General features: G+C 43.2%; 1 protein-coding gene across 1 annotated transcript in view; it reads left to right on the top strand.

Annotated features, from left to right (window-relative positions):
- The first annotated feature begins 18,807 nt into the window (after positions 1-18,807).
- The window catches only part of STMN2 (stathmin 2), a 39,209-nt gene continuing 33,495 nt past the window's right edge, over positions 18,808-24,521 (top strand). Inside the window, exon 1 of the mRNA XM_071554302.1 lies at positions 18,808-19,090. Within this exon, the coding sequence (XP_071410403.1) occupies positions 19,072-19,090 (19 nt within the window). The 5' untranslated portion in view covers positions 18,808-19,071. The remainder of the gene's footprint in view (positions 19,091-24,521) is intronic.

The raw sequence follows: 24,521 nt of genomic DNA, 5'->3' as shown, positions 1-24,521 counted from the left end.
GTGCTTGTCTTACACTGTTACCATCCTGGCTGGTAACAGAAAAAAAGTTAGAGGGCTACAGGACACCTGATTTGAGCTGGTGTGGAAGATTTTACACTGAGTTAATAAAAAAAAATTGTGTCACCTGACCCAAGATATATTAAAATCAACAGTTTTCAGTAGCTTCTCTAGTCATTGAACTGGTCCGGTTAATACTTCCAGGATTACCACAAAGAATTCCATCTAGCACATACTCCATAGACCTGAATAGTAATAATCTGAGTGCTGGACAACCTGCATTTTATAATTGGTGCAACTTCTGGTCCATGCAAAAAACTACCAGCTGCTCACCCAGTTTTAGGCAGAGACCTGATCTCATGAAGTCACATGCTTAAATACAAAGTTGCTGCTTGTGATCACCTTTCTGATCTGCTTTTCACAGGCCATTACCTCTGTACTGAGCTACGTAACTTTTTATTTGACTTAAATACATCTTCCAGCAGGATATCTCATCTTAATTTGAAAATGAAAGATGGGAAATCCATCTCTTCCCTTCAATGATTAATCACTCGTTCTGTTAAAAATGGGCACAGAATTTCTAATTTTAATTTGGCTGGTGACAGCTTCCAGCCATTGCTTCTGTAATACTTGGAATTTTCTTATTGTGAATATGCTCACACATTTTAATGAGGTTACCTCTGAGCCTTGTTTTTAATTCACTAACATGTCAATTTACTTATTTCTCATGAGAAGAGGTTATTTCTTACAGCTCATGAATCATTTTAGTAGTTATTTCCCTTGCTTTTTCAAATCTTTGAACCATTTTAATAATATGAATATAGACTGGATACAATATTCCACTTCTGTGCAGAGAAGTAAGACACCTCCCCACTCAGCAATCTGTTTATTAATGGGCATCTTAACATTGACTGGAGCATACAAAACTGGATTCCTTTGGATGAAATAAAATCATATTAGAGGACTGACAGTACCTATATGAGAGAATAATTTGATATACAAAGGTTTGGTTGAACAGCCAGATTCCTGAGTCAATAAAACAAATTTCTTAGAGAAACATGCTGGCTGTCAAGCTGTGGCCTTTCAAGTCAGATTTCCACCTGGCCTCAATTTCCATAAGTATAAAATTGGAACAAAACCTTGTTAACCCTGGCACATGAGGAAAAAAAAATGCTTGCTGTAATACTGTCACACCAATTCTGCTCTTCACCACAACCAAAATTTTCAAATAATTATGCCACATTAATGGAGTTGTTCAGCCTGGAGAACAGAAGGCTTCAGGGAGACCTTATAGCAGCCTCCCAGTATCCAAAGGGGGTTACAAGAGAGCTGGAGAGGGATGTTTTAGAAGGGCATGATAGGACAAGGGGGAATGGCTTTAAGCTGAAGGATGGTAGGTTCAAATTAGAGATTAGGAAGAAATTCTTTACTGTGAGGGTAGTGAGATACTGGAACAGGTTTCTCAGAGAAGTTGTGAATGCCCCATCCCTGGAAGTGTTCAAGGCCAGGTTGGGCAAGGCTTTGAACAACCTGGTCTAATGAAAGCTGACCCTGCCCACAGCAGAGGAGTTGGAACTAGATGAACTTTAAGGTGTCTCCCAACCCAAACCATTCCACAATTCTATGAAAAACTATTTTTCTGCAGCAGTTCTGTCTTCTGCAGAGGCTATTCAAAGCAACTTCTCAGCCTGTAAAACCACCATATAAATAGGAAAAGCTTTTATCCTAGTGCTACAGTGGTGAGAGAGATGACTACTGAGGTTAAAAAAGAGTCTGGGCTGTACTGTATTAGTTCAAACCTACCAAATTTTGCAAACTTTTAGCTGACGATTCTCATTTTAGAATCACTGCTGCCACAACTGATGTTTAATAATGCCAATTTAAATGCATTACTGAATGGAAAATCTGAGCCCTCCAAAATGTGCCTCATTTACTTTCAAAATTATTCTTTTTTATCAATAGAGATACATGGTTTCTCAGAAATTATGGTTGCTGCATTCCTTTTGCTGTTCAGGATTCTTATCATCCTTTCAGGCAATTGAATATCTTCCATTTTTAAAATCTATTACCAGCAGAAGGACTTCAAGTAAGACCCAATGACTGGAATCAGAACTGGTTTTGGCAATACAGGAATATTTCATTGCTCCATATTAATACCTAGGAATTCCATTTTCTTAATAAATTGCATCTACTTAGACTTAGAAATAAGAATTTGAGCAATATCATGCAAAAGCTCACAAAGGATATAAATCATTATATTCATACAACAGATTTCTAGATACACTTTAATTTGAGCCAATTTGATCTTTTGATTTTTGGAAAAGCCCTAAATAAATACGACCACATTAAATGTCTAAAGGCTGATTAACCAGAGAAACTGAAGAAAGCAATAGCAAGCACAGCATTTTTATTAAAAAAAAAGCACTTTCTAGGCAAACCCTACTTTAAATCAGATGTAAAGCTGCATTCTCAAGTAATCTAAATGGGAGTATTAAACTGATACTAGAAGATATGAAAATACTAAAAAAAAATTGTGATTTCATAAATAATTATTTGCAGAATGACTTGGGGAAAGTAAAAGACCTTTTCAGACATAAACATTTATGGACTGATGACACCCTATTGACTGAAGTATTTACTGTACCTTCAATAGGTCTACTTAATGAAGCTGTTCACAGAATTAAACTTAATACTTAGCATGATGATGGTATGCCCTAGTTCTTTGCAAACATTTCCATATTCAAATATTTTCATGGTCATGGATTGGCCTACTGTGCTGGTTTAAAGGTAAACGTGGGAGAAATGAACCCAGCTCAGGAGAGATTATAAATCAGAGTTACAATTTAATAAAAATATTACAATGAATACAATGCCACAAAGAGAAATTGCTTTTAACCCACAAAACCCAGTAGTATAACCTAGCACCCTGGGGCACAAACACAAAGGGGTTTGTTAGTCCCTGTGCTGAGCCCCACTTGGTTGCCCTGAGTCCAGATCAAAAGGAGGTAAAAAACCCTGTTGGTGCAGATGACGATTGCAGTCTGGTGAAGAGTGGTGATTGCAGTCTGGTTGAGAGTGGTGGTCTCCTCCTGTCGAGGTTCTGATTGTCCTCTGTATCCGACCACTGGTTCCCCAAGTCCCAAAATCCCCAAGATTATATCCCCTCAGGTCCAGGTGGGACTGCCCAGTACCTCCCCCAGGGTGGGGAATTACACAATAAGTAATCTCACTCTGTGAGTCATGGGGTATTTGGAATCATTGATGGCCCATTAACAGACATGACACCCCAGGCTGGGTGTGGAGGTGCTAACAACTTCCTGGAAGAGAGTTATCGCAGCTCATCTCACAGGTGTCTTTCACACCCAGCTCACACCCTGAGGGGTTGAGTGTGCCCTGGGCAGCTGCTGCAAATGGTCCATTGTTAACAGTTCATGGGAAATGAATAGAGGGTGTAGAATACATAGGTTTGGTCACACCCACACAGTGATAAACTGGTCCCACCTGCTGAACTAGGACACCTCCTGAGGACCCTATGGCTTATCCTAGTGAAGTCAGAGAGCACTTTCATTAACTTCAATTATTTTATGCTTACCTACCTATGAACATAAAGCTATTTGGAGACATGCAAATCTCAGGATCCAATCCTTGAGGAAGCAACACTGCTAAAAGTCAGATGTAAAAGAATACGTGGCTTGTTTTTTCCATTAGTTAATTTTAAAACATTACTATAGAAATGAATACATAGAAAAATAAATTTGTTATTTTTGCAAATAAAATATATTTGGTTTTTAATATATTCCAACAAAAACTTATACATCCAGAAACTGTCCTTCTAACATAACAGAACAACAATCTGGAAAGCAGAGTCTGAAAGGGATCTGCAAGTCCCAGTGGAGAAATGGAATGAACTCTCAAAAGCAGCCACATTACGACAAGAAAAGCTACTAGAGTTTTGAATATGTTAAAAAAAATCAACAAAAGCAGAAAGGAAGTTTTAGCTTGTTGCTGGGGTCATTTTAGAATATGTTCCTACTGTCCCTTTAAAAAAAAAAATGTTAAAAAAAGTACAGCAAAGGAATGAGACGAGGTAAAAAGCTAAGGTTTAAGATAATGCCTTAAAGCAAAAAACTTCAGAGACCATATGATTTTGGTTTTTTCAGGAAAAGAACTGGAAACTAAAACAAAAAAATACACAAATCAAATCAGAAGGTGAACTCATAAGGCAGAGAAATTAAAACTAAAAACAAAACATTTTTTAGGAAGATTAGATTTTTCATCTTGTAATGGTTTGACCCATGGCTTCCTCAGTAACCATTGTATCTAAGGAAGTTACAAGTATTCCACATGTGTTTTCCATGTAGCAGGGGAGGAGTGGGGTTTTTTTGTTTGGTTGTTCCTGCCTTGGTCAGGGAGCTGGTGGGAAGGGCTGGAGTCTGATCCCTCCGGCTGTTGGTGGTTCTCCTGTCCTTGGTGAGATTGTTTCATGCTTGTTCCCCTTCCTTGAAGTTTTTAATTTTGTTTGTCTGTTTCATTTGTGGTTTTTTTGGTTTGGTTTTTTTCTTCCCAATTTTCTGGTTGATCAGTCCCCTTTCTCTTTTCCCTTTCCCCTGGGGGTGGGATCCTACGTACTGTGTATACAGTGTGGTTGTGAATGTTAGAAAATATAATTTCTTCTTTTTATTCAGTTCAGTTTCTTTTGAGTTTGTTTCTTTTCAGTTTTTTCAGGGAGAGTTCGGGGAGGAGGAAGGGGGGCCAGTCCAGAGTTGGTAACAGCTAGGCCAAACCTGTGACACATCTCTTCATGAACTGTATTTGTTCAAAACAGGAAAGAAAGAGAATTTGTGATCTACTATTGTGTTCTGTTCGTTTGCAAAGGTAGGAAAGTCAGTGGAGCAAGGACTTCAGCTAAAGAGGTCAAAGATTTCTGGATCAGTGAGTACTATTCTCAGAATTTCACTGCTAACCAGGCATCTAACAAGCATTTTTGAAGATCTATATTTTGAAAGGATAGAACTTAATCATTTCCTAACTATTCAATCTGTAAATCCAAAAGCCTATAGTCATCATCTTGAAAGTCATTTTGCTATATCCATACTACCCTCTCCATATTGCATGATGTCATTTCAGATATACACTGCAATATTTTAACGAAACAGCCCAAAATAGAGATGAGTTTATAGTCTTAGGATTTTTTTTATTTTATTTTGTGAGCTCAGTCAGCATCAAAATGTTACTTATACTTTAAAGATGTGATTGAATACCAAGGATAGGAAAAGGTTTTGGGATAACATCTGATTTTGTACTGCAAACCATCACATACACATGGTATTCTAAATTTTGAAATTTTGGGTAATGAAATATTTAAAATTCTAAAATACACTTTATTCTAAAAGCTACCAGCCTTTGGAAGCTGACAACCTAGAGCAATCCAGAGAATACAGTTGTGGATAGCAATAGAATATATATTCATCTGCCAGTGTAGATTTCTATTTGAATCTTCCCTTGAAAGTGACTGCTTCAATCTTAGAAGCTCATTTGGGCCCCAGGAACTTCCCTCAATCACCTTTCTTTCTCACCCTTCAGATATAAAAAGCTTTCATGAGTTGAGTGACACTGTAGTCTATAGATTACCAAAACTATGACCCATTCAGAACTTCTCTATCTAGCAGTTTCTCTGGAGCAGTAAGGTTAACAAAGACAAGTGCCAGTGTTATGGGTTCACCTAGGTGGGCCTAGATTTGGGCTCTGAAGTCTGGACTAGGCCGAAGCTGTCAGCTGACTTGAGCTGGGCTGAGCTAACAGCTGACCTCTTCTAGCCAGTAACTTAGTATTCCATACCACATTATGACATCATCTCCAGGGAAGCAGGAACCAGTGTGGGAGTGGTTAAGGCAGTCGCTTCTCAGCCCTCCTCTGGGGAGGACGCACGATGCTGTCCCAGGGGGGATGGAGAGGACCAGGCCCACCACTGGCTCACAGGGTACCTCAGGAAAGTAAAATGTGTTGTTCTGGGTCTCTCCTTTCTGCTTGGGTTTGTCTCCCTGGGGAATAAGCTTCTTCTTAAGTAATGTGTAGTTAGGACAGTAGAATTTGTGTGTTTGTTAAGAAGTTGACGTGGGGAACTTGTTGTTGTAGACTTGTGTGAGTGAATATTTATACTCTCTTCTAATTGTCTCTTTCTTTCTGTGAAAAATATATGTAGATTTAGTATAAATGCAGTTTGAAGTGTTTTTTTTCTTTCCCCTCTCTTTTCCTCCCTTTCCCTGGTGTTAGGAGGGAGGCTTTTCTCTCTGTGCTTGGGGGGGTTGGCAGTTGCTTATCTCAAACCAAGACAGTTAATGGTGCGTTGGCCGGGAAACTCGGGAGCGACGGAGGACCTTGGCGGGTGTCCCAGGATCTTGGCAGGCTTCCCGGGAGGATTGTTGTAGAAACATAGATTGATAAGTGCCTTGTTTAAGTACATCCAGAACAGAAAATGTAAACAACTCTCCCTTGCTGTTGAATGCTCGTTTTCACTGTTTCACTGTCTTTGTGAGTTCAAACAGCTCGACTGGTGCCTGCTGTGAATGCAGCCACTGCAGAAAAGAGAGGCCCATGAAAGCTGTTCGTGTGTGGCAAGACACGGCTGTTTGAGTTGAATCCCTGAGGACTCATCATGTGAATGCTGATGTGCCCAGGAGCTGATGAGGAGCATCTCACCTGGACTGGCATGGGGAGGAGTTGTTCCTGGCTCGATGGGCCCATGGTGCCTCAGGCCACCTGCAGGTGGATAAAGTCGAGGGGTGGATTTAACTGTGAACACTATTCTTAAGGTTATCCACAGCTGTGAAGCGTGCTTGCCATTGTGAGACCCCAGTGAACGAGGAAAAGAGGAGCTGCGGAACCCCCTGCAGAGAACCCTACAGATGCGGCGCCCGGAACCAGCGCCCGCAGTGCTGAGCGACCCGCAGGAGCCGGAGCTGTCGCTGGCGGGGCTGCTGCCAGGGCTGTGAGCGAGCCGGGGGAGGCTGCGAGCCATGAGAGGCTGTGAGCTGTGAGAGGCCACGAGCCGTGAGAGGCTGTGAGCCCTGAGAGGCTGTGAGCCCTGAGAGGCTGCGAGCCATGAGAGGCCGCGAGCCATGAGAGGCCGCGAGCCATGAGAGGCCGCGAGCCGTGAGAGGCTGCAAGCCAAGCCAGGGCTGCAAGCGAGCCAGGGCTGGCGAGCCGCTGGGGCTGCTCCTGCCTCTGCTGCTTGCTTGTGCTGCTGTCGGGGCTGCTTCCGAGGCTGCCAAAGCTGTTAGGACTGCTGCTAAGGGGGATGGCTCACATGGTGAACTGTAGTACTTCTGTGTGACCAAGGAGAAAGACATGAAGAGAAGCCTGCATATGCTGTTGATGTGTGGTGGGACACTGCCATTTGAGTTGAATCTTTGAAAACCTATCGTGTGAGTGTTGATGTGCCCAAGAGCCGAGCCAATGAAGAACATCACACCCTGGACTGGCTGGGGGAGGGTTGTTCCTGGCTCAGTGGGCCTATGATGCCTCAGACCACCTGTAGGTGGATGAGGCCAAGGGGTGGATCTGACTGTGAATACTATTTTAACCCCAGTGGGAAACTAGAGACTCCTGAAGAGAGGATGGTAACCTACTGAAAGACATGAACCATCAGATAAGATGACCTGAGTTGACCTGTTTTTTTTCCATCTGAAATATCTACCCCATCCTAATGGACTCTTAGCCACATTATGGAGGGGTGGAAAACAACCCTGGAAAAGCAAAGAGTGTTTAAGCATGAGAACCTAAGATATGAGTGACATAATATGGTATGGAATAAGGGGTGGATAATGTTATGGGTTCACCTAGGTGGGCCTAGATTTGGGCTCTGAAGTCTGGACTAGGCCGAAGCTGTCAGCTGACTTGAGCTGGGCTGAGCTAACAGCTGACCTCTTCTAGCCAGTAACTTAGTATTCCATACCACATTATGACATCATCTCCAGGGAAGCAGGAACCAGTGTGGGAGTGGTTAAGGCAGTCGCTTCTCAGCCCTCCTCTGGGGAGGACGCACGATGCTGTCCCAGGGGGGATGGAGAGGACCAGGCCCACCACTGGCTCACAGGGTACCTCAGGAAAGTAAAATGTGTTGTTCTGGGTCTCTCCTTTCTGCTTGGGTTTGTCTCCCTGGGGAATAAGCTTCTTCTTAAGTAATGTGTAGTTAGGACAGTAGAATTTGTGTGTTTGTTAAGAAGTTGACGTGGGGAACTTGTTGTTGTAGACTTGTGTGAGTGAATATTTGTACTCTCTTCTAATTGTCTCTTTCTTTCTGTGAAAAATATATGTAGATTTAGTATAAATGCAGTTTGAAGTGTTTTTTTTCTTTCCCCTCTCTTTTCCTCCCTTTCCCTGGTGTTAGGAGGGAGGCTTTTCTCTCTGTGCTTGGGGGGGTTGGCAGTTGCTTATCTCAAACCAAGACAGCCAGATACTGCACCTGAAATGGGGCAACCCTGGATGTACGTAGAGACTGAGGAATGAGATGCTGGAAAGCAGTGCCATGGAAAGGGACCTGAGGGTCTTGGTCAAAGGCAAGTTGAATATGAGTCAGCAGTGCCCTGGCAGCCAGGAGAGCCAACTGTGTCCTGGGGACCACCAGGCAAAGCATTGCCAGCCAGTTCAAGGAGGTGTTGCCCTGCTCTGCTCCACACTGGGGCAGCCCCACCTTAGATATTATTTATAGTTATGGGCACTGCAATGTAAAAAATATATTAAGCTGTTAAAGAGTGTCCAAAGGAGACAGTGAAGATGGTGAAGGGCCTTGGGGGGAAGCTGTATGAGGAGCAGCTGAGGGCACTTAGTCTGTTCAGCCTGGAGAAGAGGAAACTGAGGCGAGATCTCATTGCAGTCACAACTTCCTTGTGAGGGGAAGAGCAGACACCACTCTTTTCTGTGGTGACTAGTGACAGGACCTGAGGGAATGGCCTGAAGTTGTGTCAGGGGAGCTTTAGGTTGGATATTAGTAAAAGGTTCTTCACTCAGAGGGTAGTTGGGCACTGGAACAGGCTCCCCAGAGAAGAAGTTACAGCACCAAGCCTGCCACAGTTCAAGAAGACTTTGTACAATGCTCCCAGACACATGGTGCCAACTCTTGTGACTGTCCTATGCAGGACCAGGAGATAGATTCAGTGATTCTTGTGTGTCCCTTCCAACTCAGGATATTCTGTGATTCTGTCATATAGCAAGTCCACTCCAAACCCCTGCACTTCAAAGAATTCTTGAACAATTTGAATCTAGGTTTAAAAACCAGCATGAAAATGCACTCTTAGCCAGTCTCATTCATCTGCTGAACCTGAAGTTTCCATCTAATGTGATTTTCCATGTTTGCTTATTACAATGGATATGTACCATGGAGCCAGTGACAAAGGTGGGCATATTTTTAATTTTCTGTCTAACCACAGAACTCTTACATTACTTGAGTCTAATAGCATTTGACTGAATAGGAAATCAGAAGTCAGACAGGAATTTTTCAGCCCTAGAAAAGATAAAAGTGAGTTACTACTTTAATTGACTGTTGAATTATCTCTTATGAATAATAGCTTACAGTCTTTTCAAGCTCTGTAGTTTAATAAGACTCCCTTTTACTTCTTTGTCTGAAGACTTACTGAAAAAGATTCATTCCTTCTCTGAACATAGTGATTACATTCAAACTTCAGAAACAGCTATGCAAAGCAAAAAGCATAATTAGTATAAGCTGCTGGAAGCACAGGTTTTTTACCATGTTCTTCATGGGCTACAAGACAAAAACTGAGGGAGCACTTTGTGACAGGGGATTGCACCAGGCAGGATTTGTAGAGCTGCATATAAAGACAAACAGGACAGAATAGGTATATGCCAGACAGCAGAACTATCACCTGTGCCACAGAGATGGAACTCAGGGGGTATATTGGCTTTTGTAAGTTCAGAGCTGAACTAACAGATATAGGGAGAAATTTCATGTCATTCAAAAGCTAAATTCCTATTGATCCCTAAAAAACCTAAAAGCAGACACTACCAAAAAGTCATCTTTGTATAAAAAAAACCCAAAACAAAAGGTCAATAAAAAGGAAACCATTCTATAGGTTTTTTTATTATTTTTGTCGGGAGTTACCAAGCCCATGTCTCTCTACCTGCATGAACTCTTACTATTAACAGCATTTTCCTTGCCAACAGTAGCATTAAAGATGTTTATTTAATGTCAACCAGTTACTAGTTGTTAATGGATTGCCACTTTTTTCCATGGCTCAAATTAAATATCTACCCAAACACTATTCCTTCTTACTGTACCTAACCATACTGTTCAGAGGCATTGACTATATGGGCATAATTCAGAGCAAATTCCCACAAGAGCCAAGAACCTCCAAAAACTCCACCACCTTCTACCCTCAGCAGGATTATATAATCCCTGTTTTGGAAATCTATCCTATACAAGGGTGATAATAACATCCTGTATCCATGTTACGGTCTTTAAATATTATTTTTGCATAGGACCACTGCTATATTCACCAAATAGCTAATCAATACTTTGCTTTCACCTCATAACTCACTGTGTGGCCTGTGCTTTGTTTACTACCCATTATTCAATTGCGTTATGATGGCAGAAATATTAATCTCCTCCAGAGCTTCTCAGTGCTGCTCATCACTTCAACAACTGAGTGCTGTACAAAAGCAAATTAATTTAGCTTCACAAAAACCCACAGTGGCAAAGAAAAGGTAGTATTGGTGTTTAAAACACAGGACAAGAAGGCACAGCAAAATTAAAAGCAAAAGTATTCATTGATTTTGGATCCCATGTCTGGGGCATTAGAGATGTAATTTTGAAGTATTTAATACTATTTCAAACACAGACATTGCAGCATCAGCTGCAGGTGTGACTGCTGGGCAAATTCAATTTAGGACTCTAAAAGGGGTCATTAAAAATTAGATAACTAGATTCTATTAGACTATTAGAGGTTCCACACACAGAGATCACAAAACTAGTTTAAGTGTCTATATTAGCACTGGATAGGAAAAGTATCTTTTGTGCAACAGTGCATTATTTTAGTCACATAACATTTCTTTCCCCTCCCTTCCTTCTTTCATTAATGACTTCCCAGCTCAAGCAATAAATGAAGCAGGAGCCACACAGGCATCACTTGTCTCTCCTGCACAGCTTCATTACATCCCTAGAGAAGGTCCATCCTGCACAGAGCCAGAAATCCTGCATCAAAACAATATGTGATCACCCATGTATCATAAGGGGACTGAATTAAGGTTGCCAAGCAACCACTTCCCCACGTTATGCCACAAATCCCTGTCCTTCATCTCTTCAGCAAACACATGCCAGGCCCTGTCTCACAACCCTGATCTTTCCCTTGTCTGCTTCTGTGACCCTAATTATCCGCATTCCCAAAGGCTTCTTCATTGCAGTTTCTTTGTCCAGCCAGTGCCTATTTTCCCTTGTTAATCCAGTTGTTACCCTGTCTTTGTGTTCTTCATAATTAGCATTTAGTTCATCCCATTTTCTTATTTGCCCGACCTGCTCTCAGTCCCAAAAGATGAGACAGACACTGCTCAAAAAGATAATGGACATGCAATACTAAAAATATCAGATGAAGATGATGTAGTCTGGCAAAGCTTTGAGCAAAAACAGTTCTTAAATAAAATTTCCCGTAAAATTTTTAATGTCCTAAGAGTAAGATTAGAAATAAAAAAGTTTTCCTATGCTTCATTCTCAAAGTGGGTTTCTGCTACTGTTTCCTTCTAAGTGTGAATTTCATCCTACTAATATTCTGTCTGTTTTATCCATCCTCGGCATATTTTCATTTTATCATCATCTGTTGTCTTTACTGTGATAAATCACTGAGTAAGTCAAAATAAATTTCAGTTGCAAAAAGAATGGATGATGAGCCTGATATCAAGAATTCGATTTTTATTTGAGAGCCAACAACAACATAGTGCTTATTGTACCAAAACATATCTACGGATATGCCTGACTACATAAAGAAAAATTGTCTAGAATACACTTTGAGCATCAAACGGTCTGTTTGTCTTCTCCAAGGCTTTTTGAGACAAAAAACATGATGAAACAGCTGATAATCGGCCAACAGTAACAAGAAATTTAGTCAATTTAAAGAAAGGGGGAAACTGCAAAAGAAAGTTAAAATAGCTGTGTATTTTCTCACTGCAAACAGTAAGGGAGACAGAGCAAAGTGAATTAGGCACTGGGCAGCATGGAGGTCTTGCTGACTAGGCAACTTGCTGTTCATAAAATTACAGTCAGGAAAGCAAATCAGAAACTGTCAGGATATACCTTATTTGAATAATGCACTTGAAGGACACCTTCCAACTAGGCCTCCTGATCTTGGAATGACTTGTGATTTAGGGCTGCTGAATATTGGCACTGGCACTTTTGTTTTTCTAAGAAAATTTTACTGTGAACCTTTGAGGTGTAACAGATGATGTTCCCCATCAGTATAATCTAACTCCTTCTGCATCATATGCTTCTCACTTTAAAAGGAGAATTAGATCTGGTATTCTTCCCTCTGTTATTTGTTAATTTAAAAGTAAAGGTCTTATAATTTTAGGACTGAACGTGCACTTAGTATGACACATAATTTTAGGACTGAAAGTGCACTTAGTATAACACATCTAGGTAAACATAACAGGTCTTAGTAGGGTAAGTACCTAAAATAAACAAAAGAAGATGCCTCTTTACACAGCAAGAAGCCATTCCGTGGAACCAAGTGCCACAGGACATTGTGGGTACTGCAGAAGAAAAATTATCTGTCAAGAGTTACTGAGTATCAAAATTGTATCAGGCTCAGGCATTTACTGAGAGCCGTCAGAGGGCTGGAATGATCCCTGGGGGAGTGCAGCACATACTTCTCTTCCTCTCAGCCTTCCCCCAGAGTTCACATACTAGCAGTGCTGATAAAGAGAGGCTGGACTACTAGAGGGTAACTAAATGTGTAGAGACCACAGGAAGGCCTCAAACTGCATATACTTGGAGAATAACGGGGACCCGCTCTCTGCTGCTGTTCCTAGGCCTGTGCTTTGGCTGCTCTTCCTACATAGCTTTCTATTTCAGATACCCTTAACAAAAATAAAAACTAAGACTGTACCTGTGAACAGTGAACTGAAAGGGAAAGAAATGGGGTGGGGGGCAGGGAAGGCAAGGGAATATGGAAGTGGAAACAATCACACAGGTGAGAATGAAAGGATTAGAAACGTAAGGATTCACAGGGGGACATCAAGCTGAGCATCTCTAACAGCACTTCTGTGAGCACACTGAAAGCATTCAAGAATGTGGAGACGGTGCCTAGTGGCAGCCTACCCAAAGATGTGTCAGGATGAGAAAACTAAAACAGTTCCATAGGCACTGGGATTCCCCTCCAAACTGTCCCATCGAAGAGCTGATGATAACAGGTTCACCCAAGGTACAAACATCACTGAGTAGAAAATCCTGTCATCTAGTGGGGCTGTGGAAGAAGATATACAATTTACAGGCTACTGAGTAGATGGCCCCTTAGTCTGATTCCATGCAACAGTTCTCTTGGTCTCATACACATGCTGTCCTCACTCAGAATGACACAATTGGTTTCTACCTTAATTTGCCCAGTCTTTCCCTACCAGGCCTATAGTGGTTTGTGTATTTCCAGCACAGCACAGAGTAAATGCAACCAAGTGTGCTGGTTTGAAGGTGAACCAGCAGGGGAAATGAACTCACCACGAGAGAGATTATAAGTCAGAGCTAAAATTTAATAATAATAATACAATAACAACACTGACACACAAGGGAAATTGCTTTCAACTCACAATACCCCAGCAGTATAACCCAGTGTCCTGGGGCACAAACCCAAGGGGGTTTGTTTGCCCTTGTGCTGAGACCCCTGTGGTTTCCCCAAGTCCAGAGCAAAAGGAAAAGAAAAACCTGTTGGTGCAGGCGAGGGCTGTGGTCTGGGCGAGAGCGGTGATCTCCTCCTGTCGAAGTCCTGCTGCTGCTCTGGATCTGACGAGAAGTTCCCAAGGTCTTCTTACCCACCACTTATGTACCCTCAGGGAGCACTCAGTCCCTCCCCCTGGGCGGGGACTCACACAATGGGTGATTAACTCTGGGAGCCAGGGGGTGTTGAGCTGTTGATGGCCCATTAGCAGCTCCACCCCCATCAGACTGGGTGTGAAGTGATAGTGGCTCCCTGGGCAGCTGCTGCTAATGGCCCATTGACCTTGGGGAATGAATAGAGGGGGTAGAATACACAGCTTTGATCACCCCCACACAGGGTTAGCTGGTCCCTCCTGCTGAACTAGGACACCAAGTCACTCCCATGATGTGGCCACACACAGCTTTAGCTCACATCTCATGAACAAAGGTGTTGAGTAAGATATTACGTACAATCCCCATGCTAGCATTAAGCCATTGTCTACAGATTTCTAGGAAAACAAAACTAAAAAAAAAAAAATCCACAAATGTCATAGTGGCATTATTCAGCCTCCCCATGGTGATCCTGAAAGCTGCTGAAAGGAATATCATGTGCAGTCATGCAAGTATAAAAGCCTGCATGAAACCAGGTAAGTGCTAAAGCTGTGCTATTCCAACATGTGCATGGAATGAGCAGCAACCGAAATCACTAATGGTGGCACTGATTTCAGCTGGCTTATCAAGCCACTAGCAAGCTTAAACAAGATGCTTTTTAGACAGGCTATGCCAGCAAAAAAGGATAATTTCAGAAGCAGAGAAATGTTAATGGAAATGCTTTGTAACTCAAATGTTCCATATGGAAATATAAGATACAATTCAAGAAGAAAATGGTAAGCATGCTCGATACAAAACAGTTATACATACATATCTGTGCTCTTTCTTTCTGCCTATGCATTCAGTACATAGCTTTTTGTCTGCTTAATATGTTTATGCAGTTCCATAGAACCGTTCAGAAAAAGTTACCAAAAAAAAAAGCCAAAACATTACAAAGATTATGAAAATCACACATACATATACTCATAGTCTCTAAATTTCACATTAAAATATGCAGGGCTTAGCTGCTTACTGAAATACAGACTATGCTAATATCTTCTGATCTATACTACACCTGCTGTGAAGAGTAAGGTTAGACAAAAGATCTTTTCACCCATGTTAGGAAGATAATCTGGGAAATATTTCTGCAAGAAAATCTTTATTGTACCCATGTTTTCAAGGACACAGAGGACTGTGTCATGGTTCTCTTTTATGAGAATAGACTGAAAATAAAATATCAAATTGTGTTCACCAAGGGAGTATCATCCATCCTGTTATGTATGTAGAAAAAATCTGGTGGAAAAAAGGAAACGTGAGTATATAATTAAAAATTGTATCATTATATAAATGCATAGTAAGAGTAATTAAGGTTGCATGGGCACCATTGTTCTTTGATTTTGAGAACTTCATAGTACAGTCTGAACAATATCTTTTACCACAGGTTTTGGTGAGGGCTTGGAAACAATAGAGATGTAAACAAAATAATCATGAACTAATTACTACTTAATTTTCTGAAGTTCCACTGACACTAGGAGAAATCATTCAAGAAGGCCTAAAGTAAAAATTTAAAAAAAAAAAAAACAACAAAAAAACCCCAAAAACCAAAAACCTTCTCTAAATAAGATCCATTACATTTTCTAAATCACAAAGGTTAAGTGTAAATAAGACTCTCAAAAGTCAGTAAGGAAAAAGCTGACTTTCTCGAGTCATTTAAGAAAACTAAACAGGGCTGCACAGCCTCCCAGCCTGTGCAGCATAGACGCAGCAGAGAGAGTAGAGATTCATGACCGACTCCCATCTCTATGATGCACAGTATTTCAGTGCCAATGCAGTTCATTTACTTAGCAGCAACTGTCTTCAAAATGCTGCACAACCTTTTTTTCTCTTTCCAGTACCACCTCCCTTTCTCCCTTGTCTGCAAAGAGGTAAAAAGTAAAACCCTCTCTAACAAATGGAGAAAAGAAAAAAGAGGAAAAATGAACAAAATATTTTCAACTATCTGACCAAGGCCATAGAAGTGTCCAACAAAAGTGGGATGAAAGCCACAGTTATGCAGCCACAGATCTGGAGGTAGGCTGGGCTACAAATGCATTTTAGTGTCAATCGAGAAAAAGACCAGACTATGAAAGAAAACAAGTCCTAGCATTGCTAAGACATTCTGCAGTTTAATTCATGCTCCCGTAAAATTTATGTGAAACACAACATCAAAAGGTGGCAGTCAGTGGAACAGAAATGATGTATGGAGTGTCTGGTAACTGCTCCTGTAAACAACAAGATTTGACATGACAGTGATTGCCAACCAATTTCTTGCACCTCTTTCTCGGCATTCCGCACCCCAGGAGCCCGGTACCCGCTTCCTAGGGGAGAGCGGAGCTGTGTCCCCCTCCCTTTCCCCGCACCGTCCCAGGATGACAGCCCGCGCCGGCTCCTTTGGAAGGAGATGCGGGGAGTCCCCGCCTGGGGCACCTGGGGAGTCGGACAGAGGCGCCGCTCCCGGCGGCGAAGGGAGCAGGGAAGCGCCGCTATCAATGCGTCTGCTGCGGGGAAGCGGGAAGCGAGGTCCTTCCCGCAGGGGCGGCTCTGCCGGCCGCCCCATGTCGCTGCTTTAGCTCGGAGAACAGCAAAATCAGAATTAAATAGAAGAGGCAGACGTCGGGGCGTGTTCGCTTCCTTACTGGGCGTGCCGAGCGGGGGATGGGGACCCGAACAGAGGCGCACTCTGTCAGCGCAGCCCCAGCGTCACCTCCCTCCCTGGGCAGCTGATCCCGCAGAGCCAAGGCGAACGCCGGTGCCTCCCTGTGCGGGGAAGGCAGCAGAGCGACGGGGAGGGGCAGAGCCGGGCGGGGCAGGCACCGCGACCCTCACCCGCGGGGGCGCGGGAGAGCCACATCTTCCCCTGCCTGCCCCCTCCTCATTCCGGCCCTGCTGCCCTGCCTGTCTCCCGGCCCCCGTCCGAACCCCTGCCTCCTTGCCTGGCCGTCCCACATCCCGCCACGGTAGGGATGCAGCTGACCCGGGGAGCACCGTCGCCTCCAGCACCACGGAGAGCGCTCCGCCACTCTCCGCCCGCCCCTGGCCGTGGAGCGAGGGTCCGGGTGTGTCTCTCGACTGCGGGGAGGCCGGCTTTGCATGAGCAGCACTGCATGGTTGCTCACCATTACCTTCTGGGAATAAGCTCCTCTCGCTACAGACATACAGACACAATCCAGTCCCCTGCTCACCCAACCCCCCCACGCAGCCACACAGCCGAAAGCTCAGGAGTGAAACCTCCCAAAGGAGCCGCCGGATCCTCGTGCCGCCTTTCTTCCTTCCGCGCGAGCAAGGCGGATCGGTCCTGCATCCCGGCACACCTGCCTCATCCCCTCCGCCTGCGAGACAGAGCCGCCTGGGCAGGGAGCCATCACGGCGTCTGCTGGCCGCACCTCACTCGCTGGTGTCTGTGGACGGGGATGTTTCCCCCCCCCCTCCCCCAACTCAATCTCAGATTTCATTATTTTCGTTTAAAAAACCCACACAAAACAAAAGCAAATAGTTTCCACGATTCAGAAAGTCTCACTAGTGTACCAAAAGAGAAAGCTAGCCTCACGTTCATGCTCTGGGTGCTGCTTCACTCAAAGATGCTGTTTACTGACCTTGAAAAGCAAAGGAAGCTTGAAAAGCATCATTCTAGGTTACCTATTCCAGGAAAGCACACACAGAGTGAGAGCATCACATTTAGAGCCGTCACAGTGAGTGACCTTTGCAGCTGCAAACAGCACCACAAAAGAAAGAACAGTGCCAATGCCTTGCCTACTCTGGGACAATCCAGCTCCATCCTCCCTGGAGACCTGTGCCTGCTCTCCTCGGTTTTCCCACCCACCTATACAACACATCATGAAACAAATCCACAAGTATTGTCCTCCAAATTCGAAGCTGAAAATTTGCCCTGTGCCCTGTCTGTCTGCAAGCAGTCTGGAAGTCTGTTACCACTCCAAGTTTTTAACAGTAATGCTGTTTTTCCCTGGGAGAAGTAAGTGAGCTTCAGTGGAACAGCATAAAGGTGAAAAGGTGAAGATGGAGCATCCTCCTCTTTGTGCCACTGTCTTGGATACTGTCTTCTCTAGGCCAGCAACTACTTTCAGGCCCAGAAGGTGTACTGACAGGTTCCATCATTGCCAGGTTTCTAGCACGCATTTCAATTAACCACCCACATTTGTTTAGTGGCTGTTAGCACGTCACTGGCTTTTCTCCTGCTGGGGATAGAGAATCCTTAAAATTAATGTAGGGAATCCTTAGAACATGTCCATCCCCTTTCATGTAGGTCCTATGCTTCACACTTTATCAAGGGCATCAAGCACTTCCCAGTGGCTCTTGTTACAGTGCATTAGGGAAGTGGTTATTACCTTCTTTCCACATTTATATTGGTTTGGGCTTTCCAAAGCCCTTTGAAAGTGTATGCAGGTCCAACAGCCACTCCAAAGGTTTAGCAGAGTTCAACATGTCCAAGGTTAGGCCTGGGGACACTAAAACAGGCACCAAAATGCAGAAACATTCAGTATAAAGCAATTCTATAGGATATCTGTGTACCCTTGTAGAAGGCAAAAATAACCTGAGCAGCTGGTTTTGAAAATCCCTAACAGTGGTCTCTTTTCTTGTTGGAAATATTTATAAATGAATTTGTGCATGTTTTACAGGTAGCAACAGCAGAGCCTTCAACACCAATAGGCTTTTTTCATGTAAGACATAAAACATTTGACATGGAATGTACTATTAACACCAGACTGAGGGGGGAGAGACAGCCAAGGACTGATTTCCATTTCAAACTGCATTCTGGCACTTTGTACTCCAGCACCATTGGTGGATCAATATTTAATGCCTGGAGATTCTGGCTCTGCAGGAGTCATGTCAGGGGACCTCTCGAGCCAATCTGCTTGGGAAGAGAAGTGATAATTATTCATGGGCTCCTGCCTCTTGCTCCTTCTCTTGCACAGCCCCACTCTGCTGACTCAGTGCCTTATTCAGTCTTCTCTCCCTCTCTCCACTGCTGTAGCTGGACCCCTTTGCCTTCACTGCCTCTGAGAGCTGCACATCCCACCATGGCTAAAACAGCAATGGGTAAGAAACCTCCTCTCTTTTCCTTCGGCCAGTGTCACGGCTGCTGTCTCCTAGGTCTGCTACATAGACTGGGTCCTCTTCTCGCTGTCCTGAAAGTTTAGAAGGGGGAAGAAATCAAGACAACGCTGGAGATATTTTTAATTTCTTGGATCGGGGGAAAAAAGAGAGGATGGGTGGGACCAGGGGCTGTTTTAGCGTCCTACTGGAAATCAGATTAATTATATACGGATGGGTGAGGTCGGCACATGAGCACAGCGTAATTTTGAAAATGGTTTCATTAATTTAAAGATGAATATATATATATATATATATATATATATTTTGTCTGTTTGTTTAATGAAAAGGGAAACGAAAATGAACGGTAAAGTTATTCCCGTTATCAGTGTGCCTCCCCCTGTCCCCGCCGGCCGGAGTCAGCGATCCCCTCTGCCTCTGAAACCGCGTGGGGAGAAGAAAACAGGGACGGGGAAGAGGCAGTGCCGACCGAAGCGGGCACGGCGGCTGCGGGCGGCGGCCGGGGGTACCGGGTATGGCCGGGCCGGGGGGGACCCGCGGTATGGGGCGGGGGGGCTGCAGCGGGGCGGGCCCTGCCAGGCGCGCACTGCGGCCGGCCGCGCCCAGCCCAGCCCGGCGGGAGGGGCGACGAGAAGGAACTGCCGCTCGGCGTTGTCCCGGCGCTGCCCGCACCTGCAGTCTGCCGGGGGGGCCGGGGGGGGGGGGGCAGCTGAAGTAGGTCACTGCATCAGGGAGAGCTGGTGTGCGCTAGCAGTGCCCGCCCTGCTCTCTCTCCCGGGGGGTAGCTGCCGGGGCTGTTGTTACCACCCTGCGTTCTCCAGCTGCCGGCAGAGCATCCTCCCCCTCCCCGGCAGGAGCCGCGCCCTGCCGCCGCGGCGCGCCGCCCCCCAGCCCACCCCGCCGGGGAGCGGCCGGGCGGGGCGCGGTGCGGTACCGGCGCCCTCCCGGCAGCAGCCCCCGCCCGGCGGGTCCCGGGTCTCAGCAGCTGGTTGCCATCGGGTCCCTGTTCGTCTTGCTGGTCCCGGCAGGAGCGAAGGGAGGTAGCCCGGCACTGGCCCCTTTGTTCGAGAGAGACTGCTGGGGAGGGTGGGCGGAAAAATCGCAGTGAGGGTGTGGAGAGAAAAAGAGGGAGAACGGTTTTGGGGTCGGGCTACTGAAAGCGTCCAGACCCTAACGTTCCTTGGGTTTGGGGTTTTTGTTGTTTTGTTTTGTTGGGTTTTTTTGGAGGGGAATGAGGCTGGATCTGCCATTGACGCGTTCAAATTCAAGTTTTCACAGTCATTCACAACTAATGTCGTGCACACAAAAATTCCACATAATAAGGATTAAGAGCTCCTAACATTATTGCCCTTCCGCAACAAGCAAATCCCATTTAAATTTCAGTTCTCTGCAGAGTCTTGTTATCACTCTTCATCACATCGCACAAAGTTACAACAAACCCTCCTGGCACCGGCTGTAACCGATGCATGACACCAGTGCCTTTATTTGATTGCTGATGTTCCACTCCCGAGGAGTAATCGGTGTAGATTGAAAGCATTTTAACCTGGCTGTGGCACTCCTGGGAACAAGGCGTGAGACAGCCCTAGATGCAAATAGCGGGGGGAAGCGAGGGCTGTGGGAGCCTGGCCAGCCCTGCAGTGCCGAGCACGCGGTCCCCTCCCCACTGCAGCAATCCGGTAATCAGTATTGATAATTTGTAGTCGGTCGGGGACTTATCACTGCAGAAGGCCCTGTCAGGAATTCTGTCACAAGGGAAGAAAGAGCTCCTCAGCCTGTGGTTAGTGATCTGACAGCATACAAATACAAAGATTTCTGCAGCAAGAGGGAGGCCAGGAATCATTAAGTTTGCCCAGAGACGAAAGGACTATATGATGCCAGTTTGTCTATTAATACCTGGTTAACAAGCCATATATACCAACAATAAAAAGCTGTGTAACTACCTCGCTCAAGTTTCTAAAAATACTAATTATAATAGCATTCGATTAAAAAAAAATGAAAGTTACATTATTAAAAGCATCTTCCCCCTTTAAACTCTCAAAGCTTAAAGGATTCTCACCATTTCCTTAAACCTTATTCTTCGTTGTTATATTTCTTAGTAGAGAAAATTTGGATCTAGATGGCCTATTAGAATAAGCCACTTTATTTCAAGAGTTACTACAAAGAAACAAATTTTATTTTCATGTGAAAAAATAGATGAATTCTCAGTAATACACATTTCCAGTTAGTGCTAAATGAGCTACATTTGTTCTGTACTCAAACTTTACCCAGTAGACCACTGAGTGAACTAGAGTGCCTGATTTTTTTCCCTCTTGAGCACCATATTTTGCAAAGTGGCAATAAAGGCTGGATCCTGCTGCCACTGGAGCCAGCAAAACATTTCTAATCAGCTTAAGCCAGCCCACTATTATGTTTCTGGCTCTGGTCCAGCAAGGCACTTAGGCAGGTGTCTGAGTTTGAGCATGCAAAGTAGTCCTGCTGGCTCTGGACAGTGCTCTGTATGTAACCCAGGTTAGGCAGATAGTAAATACCTGTGTTTAAAAGGCAAAATTAATCCTCATTTTCGCTTAGATTCTGTAAAATAAAAGGGTTTCAAGGAAAGCTCCTTTGACTTACATAGGAATTTCAACAGCTGCAAGAACTTCTGGCAGATCAATACTCCCTGAATGCCCATGAAGATCTTCATTCTGTTTAGTTTACATAGTATGTGAATGATGCACACCAGGCACACACACATTGTTTTTATATTTTTTTAAGTGTGTCTTATTTTAAAATTCCATGTGACATGACTGTACAGAAATTCTGAGGGCTTTTAATATTCATCCTCTCCTTGATGCCATCTTCCATACAAAATCTGTATTGGCTGGAGGGACTGCTTCATACCTTATGCTCCCAAACCTATAGGATGTGTGTTACATAAATCAGCAGCCTTTGAGATGGGATTGCTACAGACCAATAAGGCCATGTACCTGGTTTGATAAACTTACTTAGGGATATGTACATAGATGACAGCATGTGGGTAAAGCAGTGTGTGATGCCACTGGAACTAAAATAGATGTTTGAAACTATTTCATTGTATCCTTGTGATGTTTTATTTAAGGAATATTTATGAAAATATCTTCAGATAATCATAATTCAGAAAGTCTCAATCCAAATTATGGTTCTTGTTTATTTAATAGGAAGTTTTTTAACATACATGGGATATGTGTTAATAGTGTGTTAAAGAAGTGTTTAAATTCCAACTCCTTTTGAGACAGTCAGGAATGCTGTGAGGTGATAAATGGGTGGAATTATGAGGATATGGGAATTCAGGCAGCCCCATGCTGCCTCTTTTGCATATCTCAGTAAGACTGGTTAAACTGTTGTAAAAGTGCTTCAGAGTTGTTCTACTTTGTCATTTTCATTTTAGTCACAAGCTCAGACATAGATACTTAGCTTGATGGGTGCAAGGCCATTGCTAAATTTGTCTGTTAACTGAGTACCACCTTATTGTTTTATCTGTTATGTAAACATACATACAAAGTCATAAATAAGTGTATGGTTGTTGAATTTAGCTCATTCAGTTATTTTAATAACTAGACTTTTTTACTGTAAAGGAGTAAGCATTCTGTCTTTGGTCTGCCAGTACACTTGAACAATTACTTGATCTTCAACACTTGCACATGAGTAGTCATCTGGACATCAACGGCAATGACAGCTTTACAGTTAAACAACATATGGCTAAGTGCCAGGCTGAATTTGGACTGAACATGCTCCTTTCCATATTATGCAGATTTTAGCTGGAGGTTTTAATCTTCCATTTTTATAAATAAATGGACACAAATCAGCTCTGAATCATTTTCAGTTGTCAAAAAGTTACAGTTCTGCATAGACAAATAGGAATTCACGTTAAGATGAGAGTGAATGTAGGCAAGAATAAGGAAATAGTTTATCATTTCATAATGTTAGCAGAAATGTGATTTGACTGAGACACCATTATTCTAATTTTTTTAAATATCTAGCAGAAGAAACATTGCAGTTAATTTATTTTTCTGAGAACTTTTATTAATAGCTAATATAAAGTTTATGGCAAGTACACTTTACCAGGGAACTAGAGGTTAAGACCTGTTCACATTCTTTTCCTGGTGTTTAAAGAGTTGATTACTCTTCCAGATATTGAGAATTGAGGCAGTAATAATTTTTAAAACAGTGCATGTGGCTAAGAATTTATATTGCCTCATAGCTGTTCTTTACTTACCCTGCAAGGTGTACAGGCATGGAACATTATGTATTCCATTTTCTTATGGAACAGATCCCATAACATGCTGAGGAAATAAAAATAAATTTCAGCAGCTTGAACACTTCTTAAATGTTCTCTCACCTCCACCTCCGTCACCTCTTTGTCCCAATATAAGCTCTAGTTAGACTAGACTTCCCTGTTTAATAATGTATTCCTGTAATTCATTCACATTGATTTTCTCAATTTGAATTTTCTTTAAGTTATTATTTAAGCCTGGAAATTTATTTATTATTATTTGTTTGGTATTTACACTACAATAGTATGTTTTTCTAGATCATATTTTACACACCTGTTTTTTAGTATAAATATTGTGTAATCTAACCTCATGGTTAGATTTCTCTCAGGTGACATTTATATTAATTTCTTCAGAAAAGATTTCTCCATTTTCAACATAATAGCATTAATTTAAAAAGAGCTCATTATAGAAGAGATGGGACACTCACATCCAGAAATATATCTAGATAGTGTTTTAGCCTTCAAAGACTATAGAATATTAACTAACTAATTCTCCTAATTGCCTGCAGTGCGAAGTAGGTGTTATTATGTAATCTGAAACACAGAGAGGAGAGGGTTCCCATGACAGGTCTATCTGGGTAAAACTTGGCTTCTGCAGCATTTTCATGTAGGTCTAATTTAAATACCTTATAGTTCACAATCAAAAGAAATCAAGAGTTGTTCAGCACTTCTGAAAAAACATCAAGCCCTAGGAGTCTTAAAGCAGGCATCCTAAAACATTATCACACCTTACAATTGATGTGAGTGGAAAATTAACTCAGTCAAAGCTTTGCTAAAGCTGATGCAGCAAGAGAACCACCACTGGAACATAAGGGTCTGGGGGTGGCATTGAGCCCTATGATGAGTGGGCAACAGCACCACTGGAACTGAAGTACCCCAACAAGCCTTCTCACAGTGTGCCCCACCACAGGCTCTGTGTGTGTGTGCATGTATGTATGTATGTATGTATATGTATACACACATATATATATAGTACATTTGCTTTTCAATTTAGGTTGTCAGTCTTCAAAACCCTTTATCCTGACACTCTCAGTAGTTCTGTGCAATGCTTTATGAACAAAAACTGTTGCCATCACCAAGTGGCTTGCAGAGAACGTGTCTTCTTCAGCAGTGTCCATGAAATGG

The sequence above is a fragment of the Pithys albifrons genome, chromosome 4 (assembly GCF_047495875.1).
Source record: "Pithys albifrons albifrons isolate INPA30051 chromosome 4, PitAlb_v1, whole genome shotgun sequence".
NCBI lineage: Eukaryota > Metazoa > Chordata > Aves > Passeriformes > Thamnophilidae > Pithys > Pithys albifrons.
Note: the sequence above shows the minus strand (reverse complement) of the source record. Positions and strands in the feature narration are given on the sequence as shown.